At 35.8% G+C, this 26151-nt stretch overlaps 2 protein-coding genes across 3 annotated transcripts; one reads left to right on the top strand and one right to left on the bottom strand.

Annotated features, from left to right (window-relative positions):
- Positions 1 to 259: 259 nt before the first annotated feature.
- Positions 260 to 5195, top strand: LOC132285938 (vesicle transport v-SNARE 13-like). 2 transcript variants are annotated; one of them, XM_059788174.1, is made up of 6 exons: positions 260 to 419; positions 649 to 769; positions 2599 to 2657; positions 2744 to 2932; positions 4329 to 4499; positions 4725 to 5195. In XM_059788174.1, the coding sequence occupies exons 2-6, from the start codon at positions 676 to 678 to the stop codon at positions 4875 to 4877; spliced, it is 666 nt and encodes a 221-aa protein (XP_059644157.1). In that variant the 5' UTR covers positions 260 to 419; positions 649 to 675; the 3' UTR covers positions 4878 to 5195. The 2 variants fall into 2 exon arrangements, with proteins under 2 accessions (XP_059644157.1, XP_059644158.1); XM_059788175.1 differs by having other exon boundaries at positions 282 to 419; positions 653 to 769.
- A 787-nt stretch (positions 5196 to 5982) lies between these two features.
- LOC132285936 (two-component response regulator-like APRR1) lies at positions 5983 to 16293 on the bottom strand. The gene is made up of 7 exons (XM_059788173.1): positions 15826 to 16293; positions 15479 to 15730; positions 13803 to 13964; positions 13566 to 13699; positions 12965 to 13132; positions 10626 to 10722; positions 5983 to 7402 (listed from the first exon to the last, which is right to left on the bottom strand). The coding sequence occupies exons 2-7, from the start codon at positions 15693 to 15695 to the stop codon at positions 6444 to 6446; spliced, it is 1737 nt and encodes a 578-aa protein (XP_059644156.1). The 5' UTR covers positions 15696 to 15730; positions 15826 to 16293; the 3' UTR covers positions 5983 to 6443.
- Between the last annotated feature and the right edge of the window lie 9858 nt (positions 16294 to 26151).

Genomic DNA, 26151 nt, shown 5'->3' with positions numbered 1-26151 from the left:
TGACAGGCCGAAACCAGTCAGCATGTATCCTTGGGAGGGCAGGTCGTAGTGGCTGACCAGGGCGCTTGCGCTAGCTGAAGCAACGCCTTATTGTCACACGGGCTGTGCCGCTACGCCAAATCTCTATGCCCATGACACTATGCTCTCTTTTCTTTCTAATTAAGCTGTCCAAACACATTTTCACACTATTCCTCTTTTCTTTTCTCTCTCAGTCCCTCCAAATCAACCCTACCAAACACACCCATATGGATTTTCCGTGGCAGCGAGTCGTAAATATTGACATTCAGGTGCATTCCAAAAGGCAAAAGATAAACGTCCTCATCATCGAGATTGTTCGAACAACCAACCAAGCGAGCACGTCTCCGATCATACTCCGTCGACCTTTCGCGCCATAACTTCAACAATACGATCACTCTCTGGTACACTACGATCTGTTCTTTCATTAATTTCCTTTTAATTTTCAATAGCATGAACATAAATACTATTTTTGTTCGAATTCCCTCGATCTATGTTATATGTTGATGATAATTTAGCTTTCGATAATTGGTTTGATTGATTTCGAATTCAATTTAAACAAGCATTTAATTCCACGTATGTTTGTGGACATTTGGAATTACTGATAGAAATGGTTGTGTTTTGTTTCTAAAGGAAGGTCGTCGTGAGATTAGGGCAACGATGAGTCAGGTATTTGAAGGATACGAGCGCCAATACTGCGAGCTTTCTGCCAATTTATCACGAAAGTGCACATCAGCTGCTCTCCTCAATGGAGGTGAGTTACCTTAACCTTGTGTGTGTGTGTGTATGTATGTATATATATATATATATATATATATATGTATGTATGTATGTATGTATGTATAAGCACACGCATGCATATATACCATATTTGTGTATGTATATAATTGATGTTGTAAGTCTGACAGGAAGGAGGATTGAATGAAAAATCATATTGTTGAATTCTGAAAGCGAGCATATTACACAAATGAGAACTTGTCATCTACATTATTGGCAGTTTTGTCCATCGCTGCCTCGTTTTAGATAATAATGTTTGCCCTTTCGACTTGTATAGTTGTATAAATCTTTTCATCTGACTGTAAGTTTGTGACTAAAGTGGGAACATATTCTCTTATCTCTTGTCACCTTCCTTATCCCCTCTTTCTCTCATGGCTAATTATTGATAGCATCTAAATGAGTAGAACTTGGATGCTGCTTCAAAGAAAGATAACAATTTTCTAGACGCTATATAAATATTGGAAAATCCCGATTGCAAATAATGTATGAAAATGAGACTAAATTCTACTCAACTTACAGAGCCTCATTATGACTCTATTGCTTTTTGTTGGCTTATCTCGACTATAATTTAAATGGATTCATATGACATGTCAACTCTTTACATACAGTGCATACATTCAGCTAGGTTTAAACAATTCAATCTAGTTGGGTCATTGAGGATTTAGTGGTTTTATTTTCATCGTGTTGTTTTAAATGGCATTAATATGGAAACAGGGGAAAATCAAAGAATAGTTATAACACATTCCTTCATTGGACAAAATCTGAAATGATCAGGAGGTCATTTTTTCCCCCTTGTTTTGTGTGTGGTGTGGGTGGCCCAGTGGGATGGTATTGATGGCACAAAGGGTCCAGCAAAAGCCACAACAGTACTGAACAAGTGCCAGCAGCCTCATTGTCCTATCCCACTGCTTGAGACAGGTCGTACGCCTCTCTGGTGGTTTAAGCTAGTTCCCTGACGGCCTGACCTGTTGTTGCTCAAATTTCATTGGACAGAAAGTGTGTTGAGTTGTGTATTTCACTTGATTTTGGTAGGTCTTCTGTAGAAGCACTAGGACCTGGTGCAGAGCTCACATTTTAGCTAAAGTTGTGGCCATTTCCAATGTCGAAAGAGAGCATTTGATCCATCTCCTCTAGTAATGACTATTGTGCTTTCTTGCTGTGGGTTGCCTTTAAATCACCCATATAGATCGCTTTAAACCCGATTCTGCTGGTGGAAATAGCAAAGCTATAAATCTCTTAATTTAGCTCTCTCTCTCTCTCTCTCTCTCTCTCAATGTCTGCAGCCAGATCTCGATACATATTTTGGGCCTCATTTCTTTTGTATATTGGGTTTGAAGGGAAAACTAAATTTACTTTAACTGTGTGTTCGTAACACCAACTCATGATTCTTTTACTTGGGGGGAAAAAATAAAAGGAACTCCAGATTCTTCAGCAAGCAACAGCAAACACAGTTGACCAAGGAGTATCACTACCTTTATCTTCTTGGAGTTCAGATCAGAATCCACCCATCTAAGAAAATCATATGTGGAGAAGGGTTCTGGATAGACTGTCCTCTAATTGTTTAGTGTGTCGACAATCCCTCTGCGTGTAAAAAGATTAGGAGGGTGCTGGGGAAGAGGAGGGGTTAATTGTTGCTACTTTTACGAGTCAAATATCTGTTAGTTGTTTATTATTTGCTGACATTGGATAATAAGAGAAATTGATTCTCCAAACTACTCAAACACATGTAATATGTATAACTATTCTCTATTCTTTGTTAATGATGGTTTCTGACTCGTGGTGGTTTTGTATATTTGGTACTTTCAGAGCAGAAGAAGCAAAGGATTTCTGAAATAAAAGTTGGATTGGATGATGCTGATGCTTTGGTAATTTAGAAACTATTTCCAGTTGGCTGAATGCATCTATTTCCTTCCATTCTACTTGTTTTATAATGCATTCTTTAATTCTCTAGATTCGTAAAATGGACCTCGAGGCAAGGAGTTTGCCACCAAATGCAAAGGCTATGCTTCTTGCTAAGTTACGGGAATACAAAACTGATTTGAACAATTTGAAAAGTGAAGTGAAAAGAAATACATCAGCTAATGCTAATCAGGCTGCTCGGGATGAGTTGCTGGAATCAGGAATGGCAGATACAATGATGGTATCTCTCTCCTCTCTCTCTCTCTCTCTCTATATATATATATATATATGTATGTATTTGTGTGTGTGTGTGTGTGCTTTTGTGCACTTGCACGTGTGTGTTGTGGATCTTGCTATTAACTATTAAGTGTCCTGATCAGTAAATTGAGGCTGATAGTCACAAAGACTTTCGAGTGGATACAAGTAATTTTTTCCTTTTTCTTTTTTTCTTTCCTTCTCTGAAATGAAACCTGAAGCTTGGACATGTTTCCAGAATCGCTGTGGTTATGATATATAGATGTCTTAGTTTGATATTTTGATGGTATGAAGATGGTTGGATCATGGATGAAATATCTGGGGATTGAAATTGCCAGTACTGGATGTCATCCTACATTTTTCCATTTAGAAAGTCAATTGAGGGGTATTGCATCCACATACATCAATTATACCTAGACCTTCTGAAACATTATCATTGCGACTTACCCTGCAGCAACGACTTTATTTATTTATTTTTGCTTGGAAAAACCCGGAGATACTGAATTATGCATTTTTTGTGCATGAGTTTGTGCACCTTATACTTTTTAGGTCTCACTGGCACTTGCTTGAGGCATAAGTTGGCCTATCTTGCATTATGGAATTCCTCTGTCTCTTATCTTTATAACTTCATCCATCCAAGCTTCTATAACCTCATTAACACTAAACAGAACTGGAGGAGCCAGCAACAAGATCACAATAAATGTGGTGTAAACTTTTGTCCTGTTTACAGAATCTCGTCTATTTTTTAATTTTTTTTTCTTTCTTTCTGTTAGTCTCTTTTGATATAGATGTATTTTATCTAGGCTGTGTTTGAAACTGGCACCTTTTTCAATGATCACATCACATAATTAGTGTTTCTAAAGCAGGTGGTTTGACTCTTTTTCTTTATGTTCTGCAAAATTGAGATGAAAACTAATGTCAAACAATTAGTTGGAAAAGACTTGGACCCTGGTGCCTCATGAAGCACCACGTCTCAGGATCTAGGCGCAAACAATTTTTTGGAGGGGGGGGGGGGGGGGGGGGGGGGGGGGGGAATACCAACTAGAAAAAAATAATAATAAAAAAAGATATGACAACTAATGTCAAAGAATTACCAACGGGCCAGTAGCGGTACCAAGCCCCCACTTCCCAAAGGGAGGTCAAGGGTTCAAGCCTTAGTGGAGGCATGTGTGTGTGAGTATACCAACTAAGGAAAAAAAAAAAAAAAACTAATGTTAAATAATTGTTCAAATATTTATAGTTTCCTTATTATGAACAAGAACAAAAATAGTTGTGGATAATTACCTTCTTTGAATTGATGGTACTCTTTGTTACGTTGCCGATTGCATTCCATTATTGATATGTATTGTCCATTGGACACTGAATAATGACGGACGGTACAGGTATCTGCTGATCAAAGAGGAAGGTTATTGATGTCGACCGAGAGAATAAACCAGTCCAGTGACAGAATCAAGGAAAGCAGAAGAACAATGTTGGAAACTGAAGAGCTTGGTGTGTCGATTCTTCAAGATTTACACCAACAGCGCCAGTCACTGCTACATGCCCATAACACAGTATGTCATCACACGCTATGATGATGTAGTTTTTGTTTCATTCTCACTGCGTGCAGCTTCATTATACTTATATTTTTTAAAATTGAGTTTTGTTTTTATAGCATTGATGCCATTTTCCCTGAAACGAAGAGGCATGGTTTGACCTTTTATCTTGTTGGCTAATCTTGAGGTCTAAAGATGTGTAATGATAAAAGCAGACATTCATAGATGTTTATCATTTTGCAGCTTCATGGGGTGGATGAAAATATTGGCAAGAGCAAGAAGGTCCTGGCTGCAATGTCAAGAAGGATGAGCAAGCACAAATGGATGATCGGTTCCATTATTGCAGTCCTAGTCCTAGCAATCATTTTGATCCTTTATTTTAAGCTGACCCACTAGCCAGTTGGCCTTGGATCTCTGAATATCCGTGTTTGAAGTTTGGCGTATTCTTCTGAGCGGCATGCATGTTCTTTGGATACAGTGTTTCTAATGTCTTTCTATGCATGTGCTTATGGTTGTTTGTCATCATATGCTTGCAATATCGTATTTTCATCCTCATGTATTGTCTTGTTGATCTTTCATGTGCAGCTTGGATCATTTTAAGTTTCAATCAAAATGCATTACCTGTAATGTGTATTCATTTAGCAATGCATGATTCTGATTATATTGTGAAGGATGCATTTGAACCATGGGAAGCGATGATCATGTTTCTTCTTACATGCTTGCAAATGAAGAAAATGTCTGAGAAGTTGATGTGTTCTTCCTCCAACACTAAGACTAGTATTGTTGTACTCTTATCATTTAGCTTTAGGTATTCTGTACGGCAACAAGTGTGTTATAGCTGAGGAAGGAACATCGTAACTCAATTAATACATTTTCGTAAACGCTTTTACCCGTCTCTATAGATCCTGTCTCGATGTCAAATTTGCAGGCAACACTGTCTCTTACTCGGTATCTTCCATCCTGCAATAACAATTACTAGAAACCCCATACATTGACTGCTTGCAGAACCCCTCAACGGAAATCCCAATTGGTCGCTCACATGTATACTTGCATGAATACTGTATTGCTCTTTCCTTCTTGCAATTACATTACTTACTAACCATAACAGGGATGTATTTGGCAACATTTCAAATGGGACAATACCAACACGAAGTGCGACTCTTCATCAAACTTTTTGAAAGCTAGAATATCGAGTCTTCTATTCCTTATTTTGAATGCTCCGCAATTATTTTAAATACATGCACAATTGGAAAATCATCAAACTGAAGAGAAATTTGTTATGTTTCAAACTTTTGGGAAGATTTGACGCGTAAGGAGTTTAAACTAATTCATACAGATATATGGTAATATCATCCAGAAATTTCCAAGTATGCAGTGTAAAATCAGGACAATGAACCATAATTTCATAACAATTTTAAAAAGAAAAAGAAAAAAAAGACTACGTATTAAAGCTTTTCACTGATGGGAAATATCACTAACATTCTACTACTGCATCACCTGATAAATCCAATCATATGAAGCCTGATCATATATATATATTAATCATATTGTTCTCATGAAAATGTGAGTACATAATCAACAACTTTGACATTTTTAACATTCATCCAAGATGGGCAATGTCATGAAACTTTTCGGATATAGACAACAAATATTGTGTTACATAACTTCCTAGCCCTGGTATCCACAACTTCATGAGGTACCTTGTCTAATGGCCCTTATGGTAGCGCCTTCTAAGACTATCACTTAAAGCAAGGAGAAACAAAAGTATCAACTTGGCATTAAATGAGGAAAGTTACTGATGATAACATTAGCCGGCCAGTTTAATTGAAATCCAGGGGAACCATTTGGTTGCAAAACTGAAGTGAGTCTGTGACCCTCAAACAACATTCCCACACACTGAAGCACTCATAGGGAACTGAAAGATCCATCCTGAAAGATCCTTCCTCGATGAACACTAATTCTTTATCGACACATTGAAGCATCATCCGCAGGAGAATAATCCTGAGCTGTATGCCCTTCCTCATCCTCTTCTTCCTCCTCATCAAAATCAACAGAAATAGGCTGCCCATTAAGATCCACATTTACACCATTTATCTTCCTCACAAACTGTCCCCGAACACGAGGCCGCCTCTCGGCAAGCCGTTTTCGGTTGGCATATCTAATCTTCTTGTCAAAACAACGTTCCTTTCTCTTCTGCCTAAACTTGATTAAAGCTGCCTCTCTCCTGTCAACTTTACCTAATTTTTCTTCATTGGAAGATGCATTTCCATATGATGGCCATGGGTGGGTAGTAGGCATCTGGCCTGGTTGTAGGCATAAATTAATTGGGTAATAGGGAAATGATGCCACTCCTGGTATATGATGACACTGTGGAATATGATTGTGTTGAGTCAACATAGCTGAAGTAGCATGGTTTTGTAGACCTTGCAGGTTCTTTAGATACATTTCTGCTGATGATGACATCATAACTTGATTCATTACCCCTGGAATATAATATGGATAAGCAGTTTGCGCATGGAAACCTGAAGCATCATAGTGAGACTCATTTCTTGGATGCATATGCACCTGAGATAACTCTTCCATCTTTGAGTTCCTTTGTTGTATAAATTCCAATTGTGCAGGTGGGGTAGATGACGTCTCCACAGAAAGAGATTCAGGGATACTGTTACTGCTTGGAAAGTCATCTCCAAGTGAATTGTCTTGTGATGCCTCTCTGTTTTCATGTTCTTGGGTTTCTTTCCCAACTTGTCCACCAGGTGTGCCAACTTTATTTTCAGTACTCAAGTGCTGGGGAACATTTTCATCAACAGTAGCAACCCCTTGGATATTGCTTTTGAACATGCTTGATTTGACATATGTAAAGAAGGCTGAAGACTCACCAATCTTTAGTTCACTCCTATTTGAAAATGCTGAAAACTGACCTGAAAAAATTACCAGAATCTTGATCAACTTTGATGTTTCAAGCAGCAAAGGTTGAAATGGCATACATAAAAAACATACCGAAAAGAAAAGGTAGACAAGTAAAAAAAAAGGCCCCTTCTTCCTTGATGAGATTTAAATCATCAATGCTACAGCATGGTGCAAGATATGTGAATAATTTATAGCATTCGATATCCATAACATGACATCAAATTTGCATTATGTAGCAGGTGGTGCAGATACGGTTTTGTTTTAATTCAATGTAGTGGATTGCTGGGTATTATCAGACTTCTATAAAAGAATCTAGAGCAAAGAAGGGCCACTTTACATTGCTTAAAAGTGCACACCGTCTTAGTACACACGTTCACAAGCATGTATATCTACATGTTTTCAGGAATATATACAAGTAGGGTGCAAATGAACTTGAGCCATTCTTCAAGAGTGTGCAACTCAACTCCTGTAAGGCTCATTCAATCTCCCTCGTCAAGAATAGATGAACCAAGCCCAAGCTCTCTATTCTCGTATAGCAAATGGGCAGCTTAAACAAGATTGAGCTTGGCTCAGTAAATTCAATCGCTTAATAGGCTTTTCTTGTTTGGTTCTCCCATCCACTCAATCCTTTGACTTAGATACTTATAAGAAATGATGTGGAAACTGATTAGTCTGATATACGGTATACCTTAACCTTAGCATAAGTACCTACAACTATATATATGTATGTATGTATGTCTGTATGTATGTCTGTATAACTAATAAATATTGTTTGTCTTGTCCCATCAATGTATTCATCCTATTTGTTTGTCTGGGATGAACAAAGGGTTCTGGAAGGCTGCAAATGAACCAAGCCGAGCTTCAATTTCTTCGGGCTAGAGTCGCTCGACTTGTTCGTTTGTGGGTTCATCACAGGCTTGGCTTAGAATTGTGAAAAGCTCGAAAAGCTAAACTCGAAAATCGGCTTGTCAATATTTTGAAAATCCCAGGTTCAGCTCAGCCCGACTCGTTTAATAAAAAAGCCTTGATATCATATTTTTGTTCGATCTCAATTTGAGCTCGTGTTCAAGAACGCTTTCGCTTGTTCATAAATTTATATGAGCCTAAAAAAGCATATATTCATGAATGTATGTTCATGAGCCTACACAAGTCTACGTTCATGAGCCTATGTTCATAAACACATACGAGCCTACACAAGCTTAGTGTTCACAGCCTACATGAGTAGAGCCTGACAATGTTCGGGATCCGCTAATTAGTAAACAAGCTCGAGTTTGGCTCTTGTTTACTTAATGAACGAGCTCTAACCAAGCTTTAAACAAGCCTATCCCAAGCTGTTCATTAATAGCTTGGTTCATTTGTAGCCCTACATAACACAATCCGTAACAGAATTTCACCACTTCAGGAAAATGAAACACAAGCCCATTCCCATTTCCAAGAACAAAATCCCATCATGTTTTAAATATAACCCTAGTCTCTTTTCTTTTTCATTTTTTTTTTTGCAATGAAGAGAACCCTAGCCACCACAGCCAACAGGCCTAGCTACCCAGCGAGGAAAGCTCCAACTGAACACCCATCGATCAACAACATTACAACTACAATAACTTGATCAAGCAAGGGTCAAAAAAGTTCTCTCCCTCATCTGAATCTGATCTCACCCCCTCTCATGATATCAATGGTAGAATTTTGATTTCTTTCTGATTGCGTGAAGGAGGTTGATGGTGGAGTTCGGAATCAACTGGAGTTCAATGGTGATTTTTTCCACCAGTTAAATGATTAGGTACATGTGTGTGTGCGCATCTATATATATATATATATATATATATATATATATATGCAGATTGTGTAAGTTGATGTAATTGATAGGCATAAACGAGCCACCGAGCTGAGATTGAGTTTACCCAAACAAAATGTTGACCCAAGCTCAATCTTGGCTAAGATGGGCTTGATTGAGTATGAGCCGAGCTCAAAATCTATATATGTTGAGCCTTGCCCGACCACCTCCAAGCTCGGCTTAACTCATTTACAGCCTAGTTTACATATAGTTATTAATGTGTGCATAATAATTTATGTACTCTTCTATCTGGATACAAGTGTCAATTTCTATGGTCTCTAAATGAATAGAGTCGATCCTCAGCACAAGCATGAGCTCAAACATGAACTCCAACTTAGCTAGTTTAATTGAACGAATCAGGACAAACTGATCCAAAGCCTGTGAAATAAATACGAGACAACTCTTCCCTGTGGTTTTTGAACTCCAGAGCCAAGTCCAAGTACTCCTTAAAAGTAACGGAACCAAGACACTAGAGCTCACCTCAGCTTGGCTCACTTGCAACCCCTTACACAACTAAATAGTTGTCTGTGTATTAAGCTATAGAATGCCATATTGGATCACAGAAGAGGCACATAGGATAGTCACCCCAAAACCATATAGAATCAAGGATTGGAGGGTTAATTCTCCAACTCATTAATTCAAGGATTGTCAGCAGACATGATACTTAGTGCAGGAGGATTCCATTGCTAAGAATTCACCATTTTGAAGCATCATATTCGTGATAAGCTAAAAGAAAGCAATGTTTATGGAAAGCTATCAAAACGAAACCACAATATTATGGAACAAATCCATCTTTTAAAGTGAAGTAACCACTGAAAAAGGAACATAGGAAATTCACCCCCAAACCATATAGAATCAAGGATTGGAGGGTTAATTCCCCAACTAGTTAATTCAAGGATTGTCAGCAGACATGATACTTAGTGCAGGAGGATTCCATTGTTAAGAATTCACCATTTTGAAGCATCATATTCATGATATGCTAAAAGAAAGCAACGTTTATGGAAAGCTATCAAAACGAAACCACAATATTATGGAACAAATCCATCTTTTAAAGTGAAGTAACCACAGAAAAAGGAGCCAGAACCAAAAACAATATAATGAGTTTGAAAACATGAAAAAGAACCCATACATTTGGAAGTGAAAGTTTTCTTAAAGCTGTCACAAAAAGCAAATTGGATAATTCAAATGCTATAGACAAAAAAAAAAAAAGAAAAAAAAAAAAAAAGAAAGAAAAATCAATGAATTCATTTCATTTCATTTGATGTCCAAACCTTTTCTTTAAGTAAAGTTTTTAAGTAAAATGCACCAAGGGGGGTTCTCAAATGTACATGCACAAAAATCTGCTGTCAAAACAAACTACAGACAAAGTGGAGGTAGATTCAAGACCATGAGGAGCGGCTCACCTATTTGCTGGTCACTGATTCCAGGCATATCAGGCCGACAGTCCAGTGCATCTGCAAGTGGAGGCTCTACAGTAGCAGCAGCAATGGCAGCTTTAGACTGAAAAATACAAATCCACATTGCATAACGTTGATTAATGTTAGTTTGGACTTTGAAAACAGCTGATGCATGAAAAGGAAAATAATCGCTTGAATTTAATACAAATGAAAACAGAGCTTATAGGAACCAATCATTTGAACTCTGAGTATATCATACAATAGTTGTTATTATGATGCAGGTAACATCGACTAAAATCCAAAATATTGATTAGCAGGATGTACATGATAATAGACTACTTGTGGGTCCACAAAAGCCATACTTAGACAATATCTGATGTCTCAGTTGAGTTGGACTAAGAATTTAGCGATCAGGTGATGGTTTTGAGCTTTCAACAGTAAACATTCCAGTCAATTTCTAATTATTCGTTGCTTGCCTTATTTACAAGCGTCTTTTCCCTAGTTTATTTCTAACTATAAACAGTAGCAACAGTTAATCATGTATCATAGAGTATCATACTCTCAGTCCTTTATATCATGTATACCTTTTGAACTTTGTAAGGTTCTTAATAGTTTGTACTTGTCAGTTACTTGTGTCACAAAGACACAAACCAAGTTTCCTAGTTCATTCTAGACCACAAATTGTAGCTTATTGAATCATGTATCAGAAAGCTTCATCTGTATCATGCACATTATATATATTGTATTATGAAATACACCGATTATGGAAATTAAATGAATAGTTATGAAAAAAATAAATAAATGAATGAAACAGAAAAATATATGTGAAAGACCTAATATCTGGAAGTAAGATAAGGTACAAGGAACATTAAATTCTTTTCCCATCATACTACAGAACATTTTATGATGTTAAGGTGACGAATCTCCCAACCAGCACCTCCCCTCCGGAAAATCAATAAATAAACAAATCAGTAAAAAAATAATGATATACTCCTTTATGTTTTTAATTGGAGGTAGTGTCGACAAAATAAGACAATAAAAGTACTGAAGTTTCAAATCTCATCCCTTCTCACCCAGAAAAGATAAACAAGCAAAAACAAAGTATGTTAATTTCCCTAAACAATATGTCATAAACTTATATTCTGTAACTATTGATCATAATGTAAGCCATGCATATCTTTTAGGTTCCAAAATTTTTTTTTTTTTTAAAAAAACAAGCCTCTAAAATTTCACTATCCAATAGCAGTTCATGCATTTTCAAAAAAAAAAATGAAATTACAATGACTAGGTCCCATTTAGTGTGAACGAAAGACAATATATGGTTTGGATTCTAGGCATCAAGAGAAAATTTATCTTTTTTTTTTTTTTTTGAAAAGTAAAAATTTATTTCTTTATTGTCTGCTGGATGCAAAAGAAAGCAAAATATCTTTTAAATAGTTGTGAATACACCCATGTGATATAAATTATGAGATTTTATTTATGATGATAAAAGTAGGATTCAAACCGTTGGGCGAATTGTATACAAGCTAGGGGATTCTATGTGATAAGAGAACGTCAAATAGGTTAAAGAGGAAAATTCTATAGCATGGTCACTTAAAAAACTATCATATTATATGAAGCATTCTGAGCGCTGAAAATGAAATAAGAACAATGCATTACTGTCGTCAAAATGAGAATGTTGAGAAGGATGATAGGAGTGGCATGATTAGTATTCAAAATGTTAAGAAAATATTAGGAGTGGCACCTATTGGTGACAAAATAAGAATCAAAGGATTAAGATGGTTTGACATGTACTTATCAAAAAAAAAAGATGGTATGGATATGTACAATGTAGACTAGAAAATGTACCAATAAAAAATGAAACATTAGTTAAAAATAGAAGGTAAGTGGCAAAAAGGCATTATAAAAAATAACATGGACTGAAGTAATAAGGGACCTTAAAAATTGAATTTGAATTTATACTCATCTGAATTTTTTCTTCTTTTGTTTGCTCCCAATTATATTGCACAATTTGTCTTTGAAATGGTCAGCCCTCAGTACCACATTACCCTAAATATAAACTCTAGCTCCAAGTCTTTTCTTGCAACATATTCTTTCATCTTTGTGAACAATATGAACAAAGTAGAAGGATGTCAAAGGAAAAGGCACACAAGGTTTCATATTCATGTTCAGATATCAAAAGGGATAACTTTCATTTAATTATCAAGGAATCTCGATACAGTGGACACATTTTTTTTTGCATAATGTGTCATCGGGAAGAAGGGTTTTCTTAAATGATGCATATGCTGATTATTTCAAAACTAATAATGGATTTATAATGTCTTAAGTCACCATATCAAACTCACCTCATCTTCCTGATGAGCTGACATGCACATTTCTGGATTGGCACTTCTCCAGGACTTGTCATCTGTGTCATCTGAGAACAAAGTAGTGCTGTTTGTGTTAGCATCACTAGGATCTGATGCCATCAGTTCAGGTTCATAGTTGAAGATGTTCTTTTCTGCCAATCCAAGCTGCACGCATAATACATGTTAGAAGAAATGGGTATATGAATGTTGCTTAAGAGAGATTTGAGATTGCTACAAGAGAAACAATAAGAAAAGCACACTGACATACAATTAAAAAATGCAGAGAGGGATTAAGAATGCATATAAATAAAGAACAGGTGCAGGGAGGTGGCCATTAGTCTCAGTGTTTTCTTTATTGCAAACAGATAGTAATTGGTAATAAAGTTAAGCCTACAGAGAATGCTTGCAGTCAAAAACCATATCATTTTATACACAGATTTTCAAAGTTAATCCTCAGGTAGTGGCTCTCCTGAGTGCCTAGCATCTACTCCAGGTTTATCTATCTTAGGTGCCTTTCAGAAAATACCTAAAAGAATTTACAAAGGTTGGACGAGGAGTGGCTTTAAACAATTCAAGAACAGAGTAAAGTATTACGTACCATTTGCCGTCTTCGCCACATGTGAGTCCACAAGTTTAGCAGCTCATTAGTGCGTAAAGGTTTGACAAGATAATCAGCTGCTCCGAGTCTCAAGCACTTGACAACAACAGAGACCTCATCCTGAGCCGACATCACTTAGCAAAACAAAAGAACAAAAACATAATGATCAGCTTATAATTTAGTTAAAAAACAGACAAGCATTTAGTAAAATGACAAAATAGACAGAGTCAATCTTACTGATCACAGGAATGCGTCGCAATTCTTTATCCCTCATAAGGTATTTCAACATCTTAAAGCCTTTGGCCATGGGAATGTCAACTTCGGAAAGAATAATGTCTATATCAGGCCCCTCAGCATTTAGTGCATCAATCACCTGTCTGGCTGACCTCACTGAAGTTACTGTAAAGCAACAGTCATTCACAATCAGCATAGACAGAGAAATGGTATGATACTTTTAGATACACAAATAAGTATATCGAACCAGTGTAATGGAACTCTGTCAAGAGACTCAAGACATGATATAATTATATAATATCAATAAAAGAAAAAGATAAGAACAATACTGGAAGAAGACAAAAAAAAAAAAAAAATTCTAGTTAAAGATAGTAATAGCACAAATCAACAATAACAAACAAGTTGTAAACCACATGTCAACTTTTATTTTTCCCGGAAGGTCACATATGTCAACTTGATGGTTGATTGAATGTAGGCAAAGTGATTGAATGACTTGGAATGCAGAATGAAGTTTAAAACTGTGCTTATTAAGTAAAAAGCCACTGGTACAGCATTGTTAACACAACAAATTCATGTAAGACTAGGCCTTCATGCTTACAATATTGGTGTGCTATATAAAAAAGAAAAACAAACATCCAAAAGAAACAAAACCATACCACTAAGGCTCTTCTTATTTTGAAAGAAGCAGAAGCCTTTTTATAAGAATACATTCAGGTTTCAGTTCACGTTTTGTTTGAATAATTTGATCTCCATTCTACTTAATGGCAATTGAGATTGTTCAGCAGTACTTGCTCAAGAAAAAAATACAGAAATTCATTCATCATAACAACCTTCAAGAAAATTATTCGTAAAAAAATGTGTAAAAGTTGTTTCCACTGCTGCTGTCCATGTCAATGGACACAAATTGATATGTATTGTTAGTGCTTTTTCCACTAAAAAGAATTCCTATGCAAAAGAACAATGCTTAGATACATCTGGCATGGAGTCAAGGAGTTGTGGCTGGGAAATGTATTGGGGTCCTTAAATTTGAATCTTATCATGTGCTGAAATGCAAACCTAATTTCAATTGCATTTGAACCAAATCATAAAATTCAGATTTTAGCTAAGGGGAAAAAAAGAAAGAAAGAAAGAAAGAAAAAAAGAAAAACAAAAAGTGGAATTTAAATATCACTCAAGCAATCACATTAAATAAATCAAAGAGCCTATGGCTGCCCCACAACCCCCTGAATCAAGTGTCTTTGTAAAAAAATAGGAAATGATTCAATATCTACCAATTAGGTAAACGCATAAACAAGTAAAATAAAATAGCATATAAAATAACGGTGAGATATATATAGCACACAACATTACTCAAAATAATTCTACCTATCATCTAAAAACAAAATCAACGGGAATAAAAATAGCACATGAAAGAAATGATTAGATACATATCACACAAAGTAACAATTATGCAAAATTGCAATACATCATATAGTTTGCAACCACCCTTACTCAAAATAATTCTACAACCCATTTTTTTTTTCTTTTTTCTTTTTGCTTTTAAACAAAATAATACCCTGCATAAAAAATAAAATTAAAAAAGCCAATTTTGTTAAGGATTTCAAACTAACATTAGATAACAACAACTTAGAAAGAATCACATGTAATTAATTCATAACAAACTACTAAAACCAACATACCTTGATAGGAGCATTTGCACAAAAGCGTGAGCACCTCTTCTGCACTCTTGTTATCGTTGTCGCACAGCAAAATTCTCACTTTGCTGCGATCGATAAACGCATCACCGCTTTTACAATTATTCCCACCTCCACCTCCACCTCCACCTCCGCCGCTGCGGCCACGACCACCAGCACCACCTGCACCGTCTCTGCCCCACACAATCTCATTCCTCTCCATAGTCGCAATTCAACCAATCACAAACGCGCACCAACCTGTCTCAAAACCATCAAGACTGAAATTTAAACCCAAGCACCAAAATAGCTCATATTTTCAATCAGAAGCAATTACCAGAAAACTTCTAAAATACCTCTCTCATCTATGTAGTAGAGGGAGAAATTGAAATTAGGGTTTAGACTGTAGACTTCGTCGAGAGATCAGAGTCGTCTTTACAAGAATCCTCACGTCACATAAACCTAATTCGCAGAGAGTGTATAAGAGAGAAAAAAACTCCGGTCGCGCACGTTATCACTCAGCCATAAGTTACAGGGAAGGCAACTGAGGCTATTAATACTATCCGACGGTGGAGATTGACAGATCAGGAAAATCAGAGGCTGGATTTCGATCACAGGCGATGCAGCGCACGTTAGCGAGGATAAAATCTGTCGGTAAGGAATAGTCGTTGATCCATAGGCAGAGGAGTAAAAAGCTTTCGAGTCCCTCTCTTCGCTTGTAAGTCGTCTGGCCTCAACTTCCTGGTAATAAAATATACAACTCCTGTTGAATTGCGTTGTTGGTAGGGGTGGTGGCTAACGTGCGCCGGATAGAGGACTGACGGATGATTGGCTGTGATTGGTGGGGTGTTAATGGGGTACCGAGGCGCAGGATAGCAAGGAGGGAGACGTGGAGGAGTGGTGAGGTGAGAGAGAAAAAGTGCAAAAGTGGAGGGTCCGGGTGAAAATGAGGAGAGAGAAAGAGGGAGGGATGAGGCCACGTCAGGTGAAGATCTTTAAAGAGTTGGACGGCTGAATCGAAATATTTTAGGACACGTGGACAGCTTAAACTTGTAAGTCACTTTTTATTGGCCAAAAATGCACACTTTGAGCACTTTTGCGTTTTTTGCTTTCCGTAAGGTACAACACTTCTTACAAGTAAAATCACACTTGTTACAGAAAAATACTCGGCATAAAATCAACTTTAAAACAAAATTAGGGATAATTAGCTTATTTTCTATGTATATAGCATTTTTTTATTATACCCATTAAATTTTTGTTGTTTTTAATTAAATATTTAGCATAACATCAACAAATAAAAATGTTCAAAACATTTCGTGTTATTCAGATCCGAATGAAATTGAAGTTCAATGTTTATATTTAAAATTGGAGGTGTTTATTTAGATATAGAGAGAATGTAAGTGTAATTATTTTTAAAAATTATATCTACCCATGTTCTAAACTTCTACCATATATAACTGACCTGGATTAAAATATATATATATATATATATATATATATATATATATATATATATATATATATATATATCTAGAAGACAACCCTCTTTCCTTCAAATTGCCATTAAAAGGTCGAAGTATTGGTACTTTTAAAAATAAAAAATCATTTTACATTTCTAAAATCAATTGTATAAACCTCTTAACCTTAGAGTGAATTTTGTGCAATTAACCTTAAGGACAAGTTAGTAATATGCTAAAAAATATATATGTATCTAACAATCATTTGATAATGCGTTGACTTTTTCTTTCTTTTTTTTTTCCTTTTTTCTTTTTAAGGGCAAAACAAATATTTTATAAATACTCCGTAGAAGTTAAGGACATAAAAGAGGGCCTATAGATAGGGACGGAGTCAATAAAGGCTTAGGGAAGGCACGTGTCCCCTGAGTTGGCCAACAACCTATAACATATGTAGTAATTTTTTAAAAAAATTTCATATATATAAAAAAATTTATATAATGCCCCCACTCAAATTTGTAGTTCCTAAAATTATATTCTTATTTTTTCTTTATTTTCTATTTTACTCTTCATAAAAAAGTCAAATTTTTTTCTTCCTCAATTGAAATTTTTTAACTATTTCCTATTAAAGTTCTTTTATTTTTTTTTCCTTTTATATTTTAATAATTTTTTACTTTTTAATCTTTTTAAATTTTATAGTTGTTATATATATATATATATATATATATATATATATATATGTATGTATGTATTCTGTATATATATATTTTTTTAAGGTAGTGTGCCCGCACTTGAAATCCTAGCTCCGTCACCGCCTATAGAGAAAAGAGGAAAGAGAAAAGGGGCTAAATAGGCCAGACAAAAAAAAAATGGGGCGATCAAGAGTCCAAGCAACATCCACAATCTATACGTCTAAAAGCTAAAACCCAAAAGAGGAGCAGTGGTTTGAAGAATTAGCGCAGAGCAATGATGATGAACTGGGAATCGCGAATAAATGAGGACGGGAGGTCCGAATCCGAATGCTTCCATGAAGTGGATAACAACAGCTTTCCTTTAATGGTGTCAACGATACATCTCAGCACTCGGGTAGCAGAGGAGCATTCGGCTTCAAAGAATTTTATGCAATTAATCTATTTAATTTATCAAAGTTGAAGTTGATAAATTAGTATTATTTTGTCAATTACTCTGTGCCTCATGATCGATCGAATAGTCTAGAACGCTTTCTCTGTCAAATTAGCCGAAATAGCATGGTTGTCATGAATAAGCATCAAGTGCATCAAATTGAAACATGAAAACCATTGCACCTGAGATAAAACTCTTTCGTCTTTGACTTCAGAAAAATTCAACCAAGTACGTTCAGCATTTTCTCCTACACAGAAAAATTAACTAATATATTTTCAGGTTTTAAATGAAGACATGATAAATATATATATATATATATATATATATAAAGAGTCCCCTAGACTCTTGACAGGATACAATTTTCACTAATAAATAAAGCATGGTGCAATGCCCCTGAAATATCAAATATATGTTCAAGAATCATAAGGTGACATTAAATTTGCACATAGGTGGTGAATCCATCGCACACGGCACACCTGAAGAAAGCAAGGAAATAAGAAATATCCAACTGATCGAACAATTGATGCTTAGCTACTTCAGAAGTTTTCGATGTCAACAACATACAAAATACCACAAAATTCAGTGAATAAACAAGAAGCTGGCCTCATTCTTGTTGCACCCCACAAAAATTAAAGGTTCCTCTAAGTAAACAGTGGCAGAACAAGAGTGAGCATGAGCAAGAGAGGGGCACAGAATAAATTGCTTTAAGGTGCACGCAATCTACTTGTACATATTCTCTTTTCACAAAAAGGGCAAACAAAAATATATATATTTTATTTATCTTTTAACCATTCCAAAACTAACCAAGTTCAATCCAATATCACAGCAATTTGCTTCCAAATTCATCTTAATTAACTAACATTCCTGCTTTTGACTCGAAAATATTTTGATTCGGCTTACTGGCAAAGCTCAGTTTTTTTTAATATCCGGTTGAGATTGGGTTGGAACCGGACTGGGTTGGGCCTGTCCAACTTGCAGCCCTAGGCACGGTATGAATTTAAGGACCTATCAAACATGTATAAGGAATATATTTTTAGTTAAATATATATTTCATACAATGTCTCCTAGGTTAAACCCCCAAGATAAAAGCTGTTCTAATTTCCTAGAAATGCCTTACCAAACTCACCTAGATTTGATTAAGTCTCAAAGGAGTGGTTTAAGCAAATAAAGGATGAATAAAACCATTACATACCGGCCATTTGCTGCCTACGGCTCATTTGTGCTTGCGTAAACTGTAAAGGTTTGATAAGGAAATCAGCACCCCGAGTCTCAAGCACTTGACAACTACAGAACCCTCCTCATCCTACTGAAACAACGCACAAGAATGGATGGTGAAATAAGTCTGTAATTAAGCTGAAAACATTCATAATACCATATATAAAATATAACATGTGAAGAGAACAAAAAAATTATATATATATATATATATATATATATAAGTTTAATCAATTGTACCCCAAAAAAAAAATGTAATCAATTCCTACAATTCATTTCTTATATAACACGTAAGAAGGGAAAGTAAAAATAAAAGTTAAAATTGTTATTCTTAAATAATTAGATATATACAGATGATAAAAAAGAAACAAAATAAATGGGATGTTTAAGAGACTTCATATATATATATATATATTTTGTAGAATATTTTATAAAAGTGTATGGTGTTCTAGTGGTTGGAGTGACCTACCAGTTACCATGAGGTCCGCAACTACGGCTCGGGCCTTGTTAATACGGTTTGGACGAATCGATTGGTTCGGATGTGAATATATATGTATATTAAATTAATGATAACAATTTAAACTTTTGTGAGTAAATTATAACCGTTTTAATTTAAGATGATTTTTGCTGACCAAATATTTTTTACAATAGAAACAAAAACATTCACACAAAATATAAATGGTATCAATCTCTCTTCACACGATGTGAGATATTACACTATAAATTTGAATCTTATATCATAATGTATATTATCAAAATAGTTTTTTTTTTTTTTAAAAAAAAAAATTTGAGTAAAAAGGATCACACAAGTGACTATACTCGTTTTAGACGTGAAATCATTGGTATGGTAGTGACATCATGGCCGCTCAATAATCTAGAAATATCATCACGGGGCTTGAAAATTTTATCAGGTGGTTTGGGACTTTTTGTACTTAAATGAGTGAATCAATGACTTAAATTCTCTTTACTATGGGGATATTTTGTGGTGCTAATGGCGCACAAAAACACCACATCATTCAGTTATCAAAATAACATCAATTTATACTTTGAATATCACCACTTCAAATTGTGAAATTTTACTGCTGAAAATTTGTAAACGTGGTAAATTTGCATGGTAAAGAACCATAGGAAGAAGTGTAATGGAGTATGAGAAAACTCTGAACAATGGACTCGCTCAAAAGAAAATTTTACTTTTTTTTTTAAATATATATTTTTTATTATAAAAAAAAAACACTCAGAAACACACTAAGATACACTTTTTACTTGCATTTGAATTTGATCATTTAAGGGTGTACTTTTTTGTTAAAAAAATTAATATAAAAAGGAACATTCAAACAATGAAGCAAGGGAAGACTGTTGATATCCTTTTTGGTAAATTTTGTATTAATGACATGGCAACTAATTTGGATATAAATTAACATGTAAAAAATGTTACAAAAGCTATATTCAGAGGCGAAGGTGATTGAAGCATTTGAATTATGTAATGGATAGGGATTATAATTTTAGTATTTATCTTTTAGTTAATGTAATCTTTATGATTAGTTTATTTAAAACTTATAGTTAGTTGGGTTATCAATAGGATTAGATTTTATTTGAAATTAGTAATTAATTATTTGATAGAGTTTAATGTATTTAGAATACTTATGCATATGAGTTGGTTAACATTTTATTCTATAAATAATTAAGGAGGCATGCTGAGATAAAGGTCCAGCACTTTCAGAATCCTTTAATTTATTTGTTTGCTTTATCAAGCCTTTCCTAAAATAGCATCATTGTTATTTCTTCTCCATCTCTATCTATCTCTCTTAATATCTCGTTCTATCTCTCTCTCTCTCTCCTAATCTTTCTCTCTATATTTTTTTCTATATCCATTATTCTCCCTTTTCTATTCTGTCATTTATTACTATAAATTATTCATTGTAAAGTCCTTTTAATTAAGGCAATTCTTGAACTCAATGAGGAGTTTTATTGTTCTCTTTATCCTCGCATAACCTGAAAGTCAACCTTCCCAAAGAGACTAACGTTGACAACTCACATTCGAACCACAGTATTGGTTCTGGCACGCCGCACTACATCAATTCCGAATCGAATCTTAGGAGCCGATTTTAGCTTCAACATTCTTGGCACGCTCGGTGGGACCCCACCAGGTGAGTGATTTATAGTAAAAATATGTAGTCGGCTTCTCAACTGACATACAAATATTCTGATTAGTCAAATCAGCCGATGTACCAATATTCTAATCAACCATATGGTTAGCCGAACGATTATCGTCATGTTCTAGCAGTTGATTATCGGCAGACGCCAACAGCCACTGATTATCGGCATGTTCCATTAACCGATTATCAGCATGTTCTAGCAGTTGATTATTGGCATGTTCCAGCAACCGATTATCGGCATGTTCCAGCAGATGATTATCGGCAAACCCCAACAGTCGATTATCGGCATGTTCCAACAGCCGATTATCGGCAGGTGGTAAATCGACAAATGGGAGAAATAGAATCCCAACTAAATCTCCAAATAGAATAATCTAATCAAGTACTTGCCAATTATCAGCAGGAGAATTAGGAGAATAAAGCAATGATGGCTCAAGTTTTAGCCCTAATCCAGGCCGAGGTAGTTCAACAATGCCCACCAGTTATGCCGATTCCCCCTCAGAGAGAACAACAAGAAATGGGAGAGATTGATCAGGAGATTAAAGAATTGATAGCTCAACTTATCCAAGCCAAAGATGCTCAAGGGCGTAAATGTGCTCAGCCTGTGTACAAGAAACCTTATCCTTACTAGGTGGTAAATTAGCATATCACCCCTGTATCACAACATCGGTTAAATGAGGGGCTGCCGATAACCAGTACTGAAATTAGCCAGTCCTGTTAATTTCGGCAGAAAATTTTATCATAAATCGGCAGTAAAGTTTGCCAGAATATTATTAATTACCAACTACCGATTATCGGCAAGCGGTAAATCAGTTACAATGGATGACTTATCAACAACAAAGTTGGAAAAGCTATCAGCCTGTTACTAATGAATGGAAGGGTACAAATCGGCTGAAAGCAAAGCGGCCTATATACCAGAATTCTTTGCCGATTGTGACATCTAATAATCGGCAACAACAATCATCAGTTGAAAAAATTGTTTTAACTCATTGTCCTTAGCCCAACTTCAAGAAAAGAAGAAAAAGACTAGCCGATGTTAATTTCAAAAGGTTACTTAAAAATCGGTTAAGAAAATCGGCTAAATTGGCTGAAATAAAATTGGCTAAAAAACCAGTGGTTGCTAGGGGCATGTGATTGCAAACCCCCAACAAAATTTAGTTAATCCATACACTCCATTTCAGCCTACCGATTATAGTGAGGTCATGTTTGTCGATCAGTGAATTTTTTGGTATGATGCAGTCCTGCTGATTGAGCCGAATGTAAAATCGGCAAAGGTTATTGTACAACATATCTCGACTCCTGCCGATTATAGTGAGGTCATGCTTGCTGATAAATGGACTTTTGGGTATGATATAGTCCCGCCGATGAAGCTAAATGCGAAATCGGCAGAAAGGAAATTAGCTAAGAAAACTCCGTCATGGCATAATGTCATAGAGATAATAGGCAGATCGGCTAGAATGACACTTTACAACAATTTAATCCCTGCCGATCATGATCATAATGATTTGCTAATGGAGTTAGAAAATGCATGGGGGCAAGTCCTTCTTGGATTTATGGGCTAGCAATATCGGCAAATTATCTGAAAATCTAGGAAGAAGCCTAAATTGGCAAATTTGCCTCATATGAAATAAATATCATCTTAAAGGTGATTCAGAAGAAATAAAGCTTTGGAACTCGTTGATTTGCAATCTGATTCCAAGTGACTAGCGCAACCTTTGTTCAAAATTTCCTTCCAATATACTTTACATTTCAAATATCTTATCGACTCGGGCGGACGACAGCCGATAAGACATTTAAAATTGGGGGCATTGTTGACACCCTTTTTGGTAAATTTTGTATTAATGACATGGCAACCAATTTGGGTATAAATTGACACGTGGAAAAAGTTGCCGAAACTACATTCAGAGGCAAAGGAGATTGAAGTTATTCGCGCGATTTTTGGTCTTACGCTGGTCGATGGACTCTTACGAGCGTGCCAGAGTATTTGCATAAAACACTCAAAATTATAAATTGAACACCAGCCTATCCCTTTTTCCGATGACTGACTTCAGGCGAATGTATGTGAGAAAGAATAGTAAGAACTCCCTGTAAGGTTCTTTTTCTACCTTGTTTGCAAGGACTTTTTTATCAAAGTGTTAAAAGAAATAAAAATACAATGACTAAAGAAATTAGAATGAACTGACTAAATTTAAATTGATTTTAAAGAAAGATAACTGAATGAAAATTGACTGAAAAGTAAATAGCTAAATTGAAATGGATGACAAGAATTTAATCGATTGCCATTAAAATGGATGACAAGAATTTAATCGATTGCCAATGAAATGAATGACAAAAATTTAATCGATTGCTATTTAATTGAAAACATTTTTAATTGAAATAGCATAATTAAAACTAACTGAATGAAAATTGCATGGAAAGTAAATGAATGAAATAAACTGGCCAAATTAACATGACGCGAATCTGACCAAAGATTGGCCATTGAATCTATTTGCATGAAACAAATGACTGATAATGTAAATAGCATAATTAAAGCATTGCAAAAGAAGAGTAAGTTACTAGAACTTAGTTTCTTTGAATGAAAATTGCCATTTGGACATAAGAAATAAAGTGTAACACCCCCACATTTTCCACGCATAAGTTGATCAGGCTTATACACGAAAAACGAGGGATATCAAAAACAATTGGCAATATACAAGCATGGAATACAAAATGATGGAAATAAAAAAATTTAGACAGAAAAGAAACATTAAATAATACAACATCCATCCATCCTTTATTTAATACAGTACTTCATTACAACTTGGAAATCCTACGTCAGGGATCCCTAAATATAACCCTGAGAGTTCAACGTCAAAAGTAAATAAAAACTGAAACTGAAGTATTACATAAAACTTCTACCCTGCACTGGATCGTAAGAGTAGATGAGTTCGGATGATGGTCCCACACTGCTAACCTCAGCCTTGAAACGGATACTGACCGTATCCTGAAATAACAACAATGGTGGGTCAACCCCACGAGCAAGTCCTCTCTACTATGACCCAAATCAGAGAATCAAATAAATTAATCATTATGAATCGGATGAGTACTATATCTGTATACATCCTACGGGAACTATCCGATGTATAACATGACCTCAACCAGAATAGACGGTGATCACTTAGACTCATACTAGGTGGTTAAGTGTCGCCTTTCCCTACTCGGGAAATCAGCTATTATACATGGTGCACGGTACTGACAACACAGACTATAACGAACTACACGGTGATAACACCTCGCAAAGTACTGATGAATATACTGAGCATATAAATTAGGCAACACATGCCAACAATATTAAGAAATATACCGAGTATGTCAATTAGGCAACACATGCCAATAATATTAAACCACATACCCCGACAGCCACACATCTGTCTATCGCAACGAATGCATAAGGTATAAATGAGTCTAAACTTATTAGTCAGCTCACATGGTTCTATATGGCAACACATCCATATAATATAAATGCGACATAATAAACAGTCCATTTATTCCCTGAAATGCACACAGCATAATAATCATGGTTTATATACGATTAACAGTATAAATATTCCATAATATATAATGGGTTATTTATATGAATAAAACCAAGCACTAATTAATTTAACATTAATGGTTATTACAGTTTACTAAAATAATACCATTTATAGTCGTTAAATCAATTACATATGTTTACTAGCGATTCGCACTTTAACTGATACAATTAATATTTAGAAATATTAATCGGACAATTATAATAATTAACGAGAAATAAAATAATAATATAATGTCCCATTAATTCCAAAATGCCAACTCGAGGCCCCAAAATGTATAGTGAAGGTCCTGGTAATGACAAAACAGTCCCTAGGGGTATTCTGGACTTTTCCAGCAGCCGCAGAGGCCCTTCACGCGCCTCCCAGAGCTCCCCGCACGCGCCGCCAAGCTTTCCCACTCTCCCACGCGCCTCCACGCGCGTCTGGCATCAGCCACGCGCGCGCACGCGCTCCCACGCGCATCTGGAGAGTCCCACGCGCGCGCACGCGCTCCCACGCGCGCGTTGATGGCTTCCTGCTGACGTGGCGTCCTCCGGTTGGTTGGCTGCATCAGCTTTCCTACATGCGCGCCACACCGGATCAATCCACCTACATCTCCTCCATCCAACGTTCACGGATCCGGGTGTACCGCGGTAACATGGACCGCGGTGCACCGGATCAATCGCTGCTATTTAATGGTCCAGATGCGCGCGCATACCCTCCTACGGTGCGCCGCATCACACCGGATCACTCCGGTCGTCTCCCCCATTGCCGGCGACCGGAAAACTCGCCGGAAGGTCGCCGGAAATTGCAGAAAATGCCCGGAAAAATCTAGAAAATTCTAGAAAAATCCCTAAAGTCTTATTTAATTATTTTTAGCCATTATTAATTTCATAGGACATTAAATAAATATATACCATCCTATATAATTAAAATTCCATTAATTTAATAAAATAAAATTAATAATTTATTAACCTCCAAACCTTGGCTCTATGCATAAAAATAAGCTAAACAATTAATTTATTAATTCAAAGGGGAAAAGTAGATAATAACTTGCCTTTTTGGATTTAAAATAAATCCGCCGGTCTGCGCGTAGTCGGGTAAAATCGCCTACACCGGTCCAAGCTTCTTTCTCTCTCTCTTTTCCTTTCACTCTTATAAAATAGCTCTCTAGAATTTATACTTTGCTT

This window comes from Cornus florida, unplaced genomic scaffold, assembly GCF_030987335.1.
Source record: "Cornus florida cultivar Cherokee Brave unplaced genomic scaffold, ASM3098733v1 CherokeeBrave_3.0.0_Hap2_Chr11, whole genome shotgun sequence".
Taxonomy (NCBI): domain Eukaryota; kingdom Viridiplantae; phylum Streptophyta; class Magnoliopsida; order Cornales; family Cornaceae; genus Cornus; species Cornus florida.
This window is presented reverse-complemented; position numbering and strand designations above follow the sequence as displayed.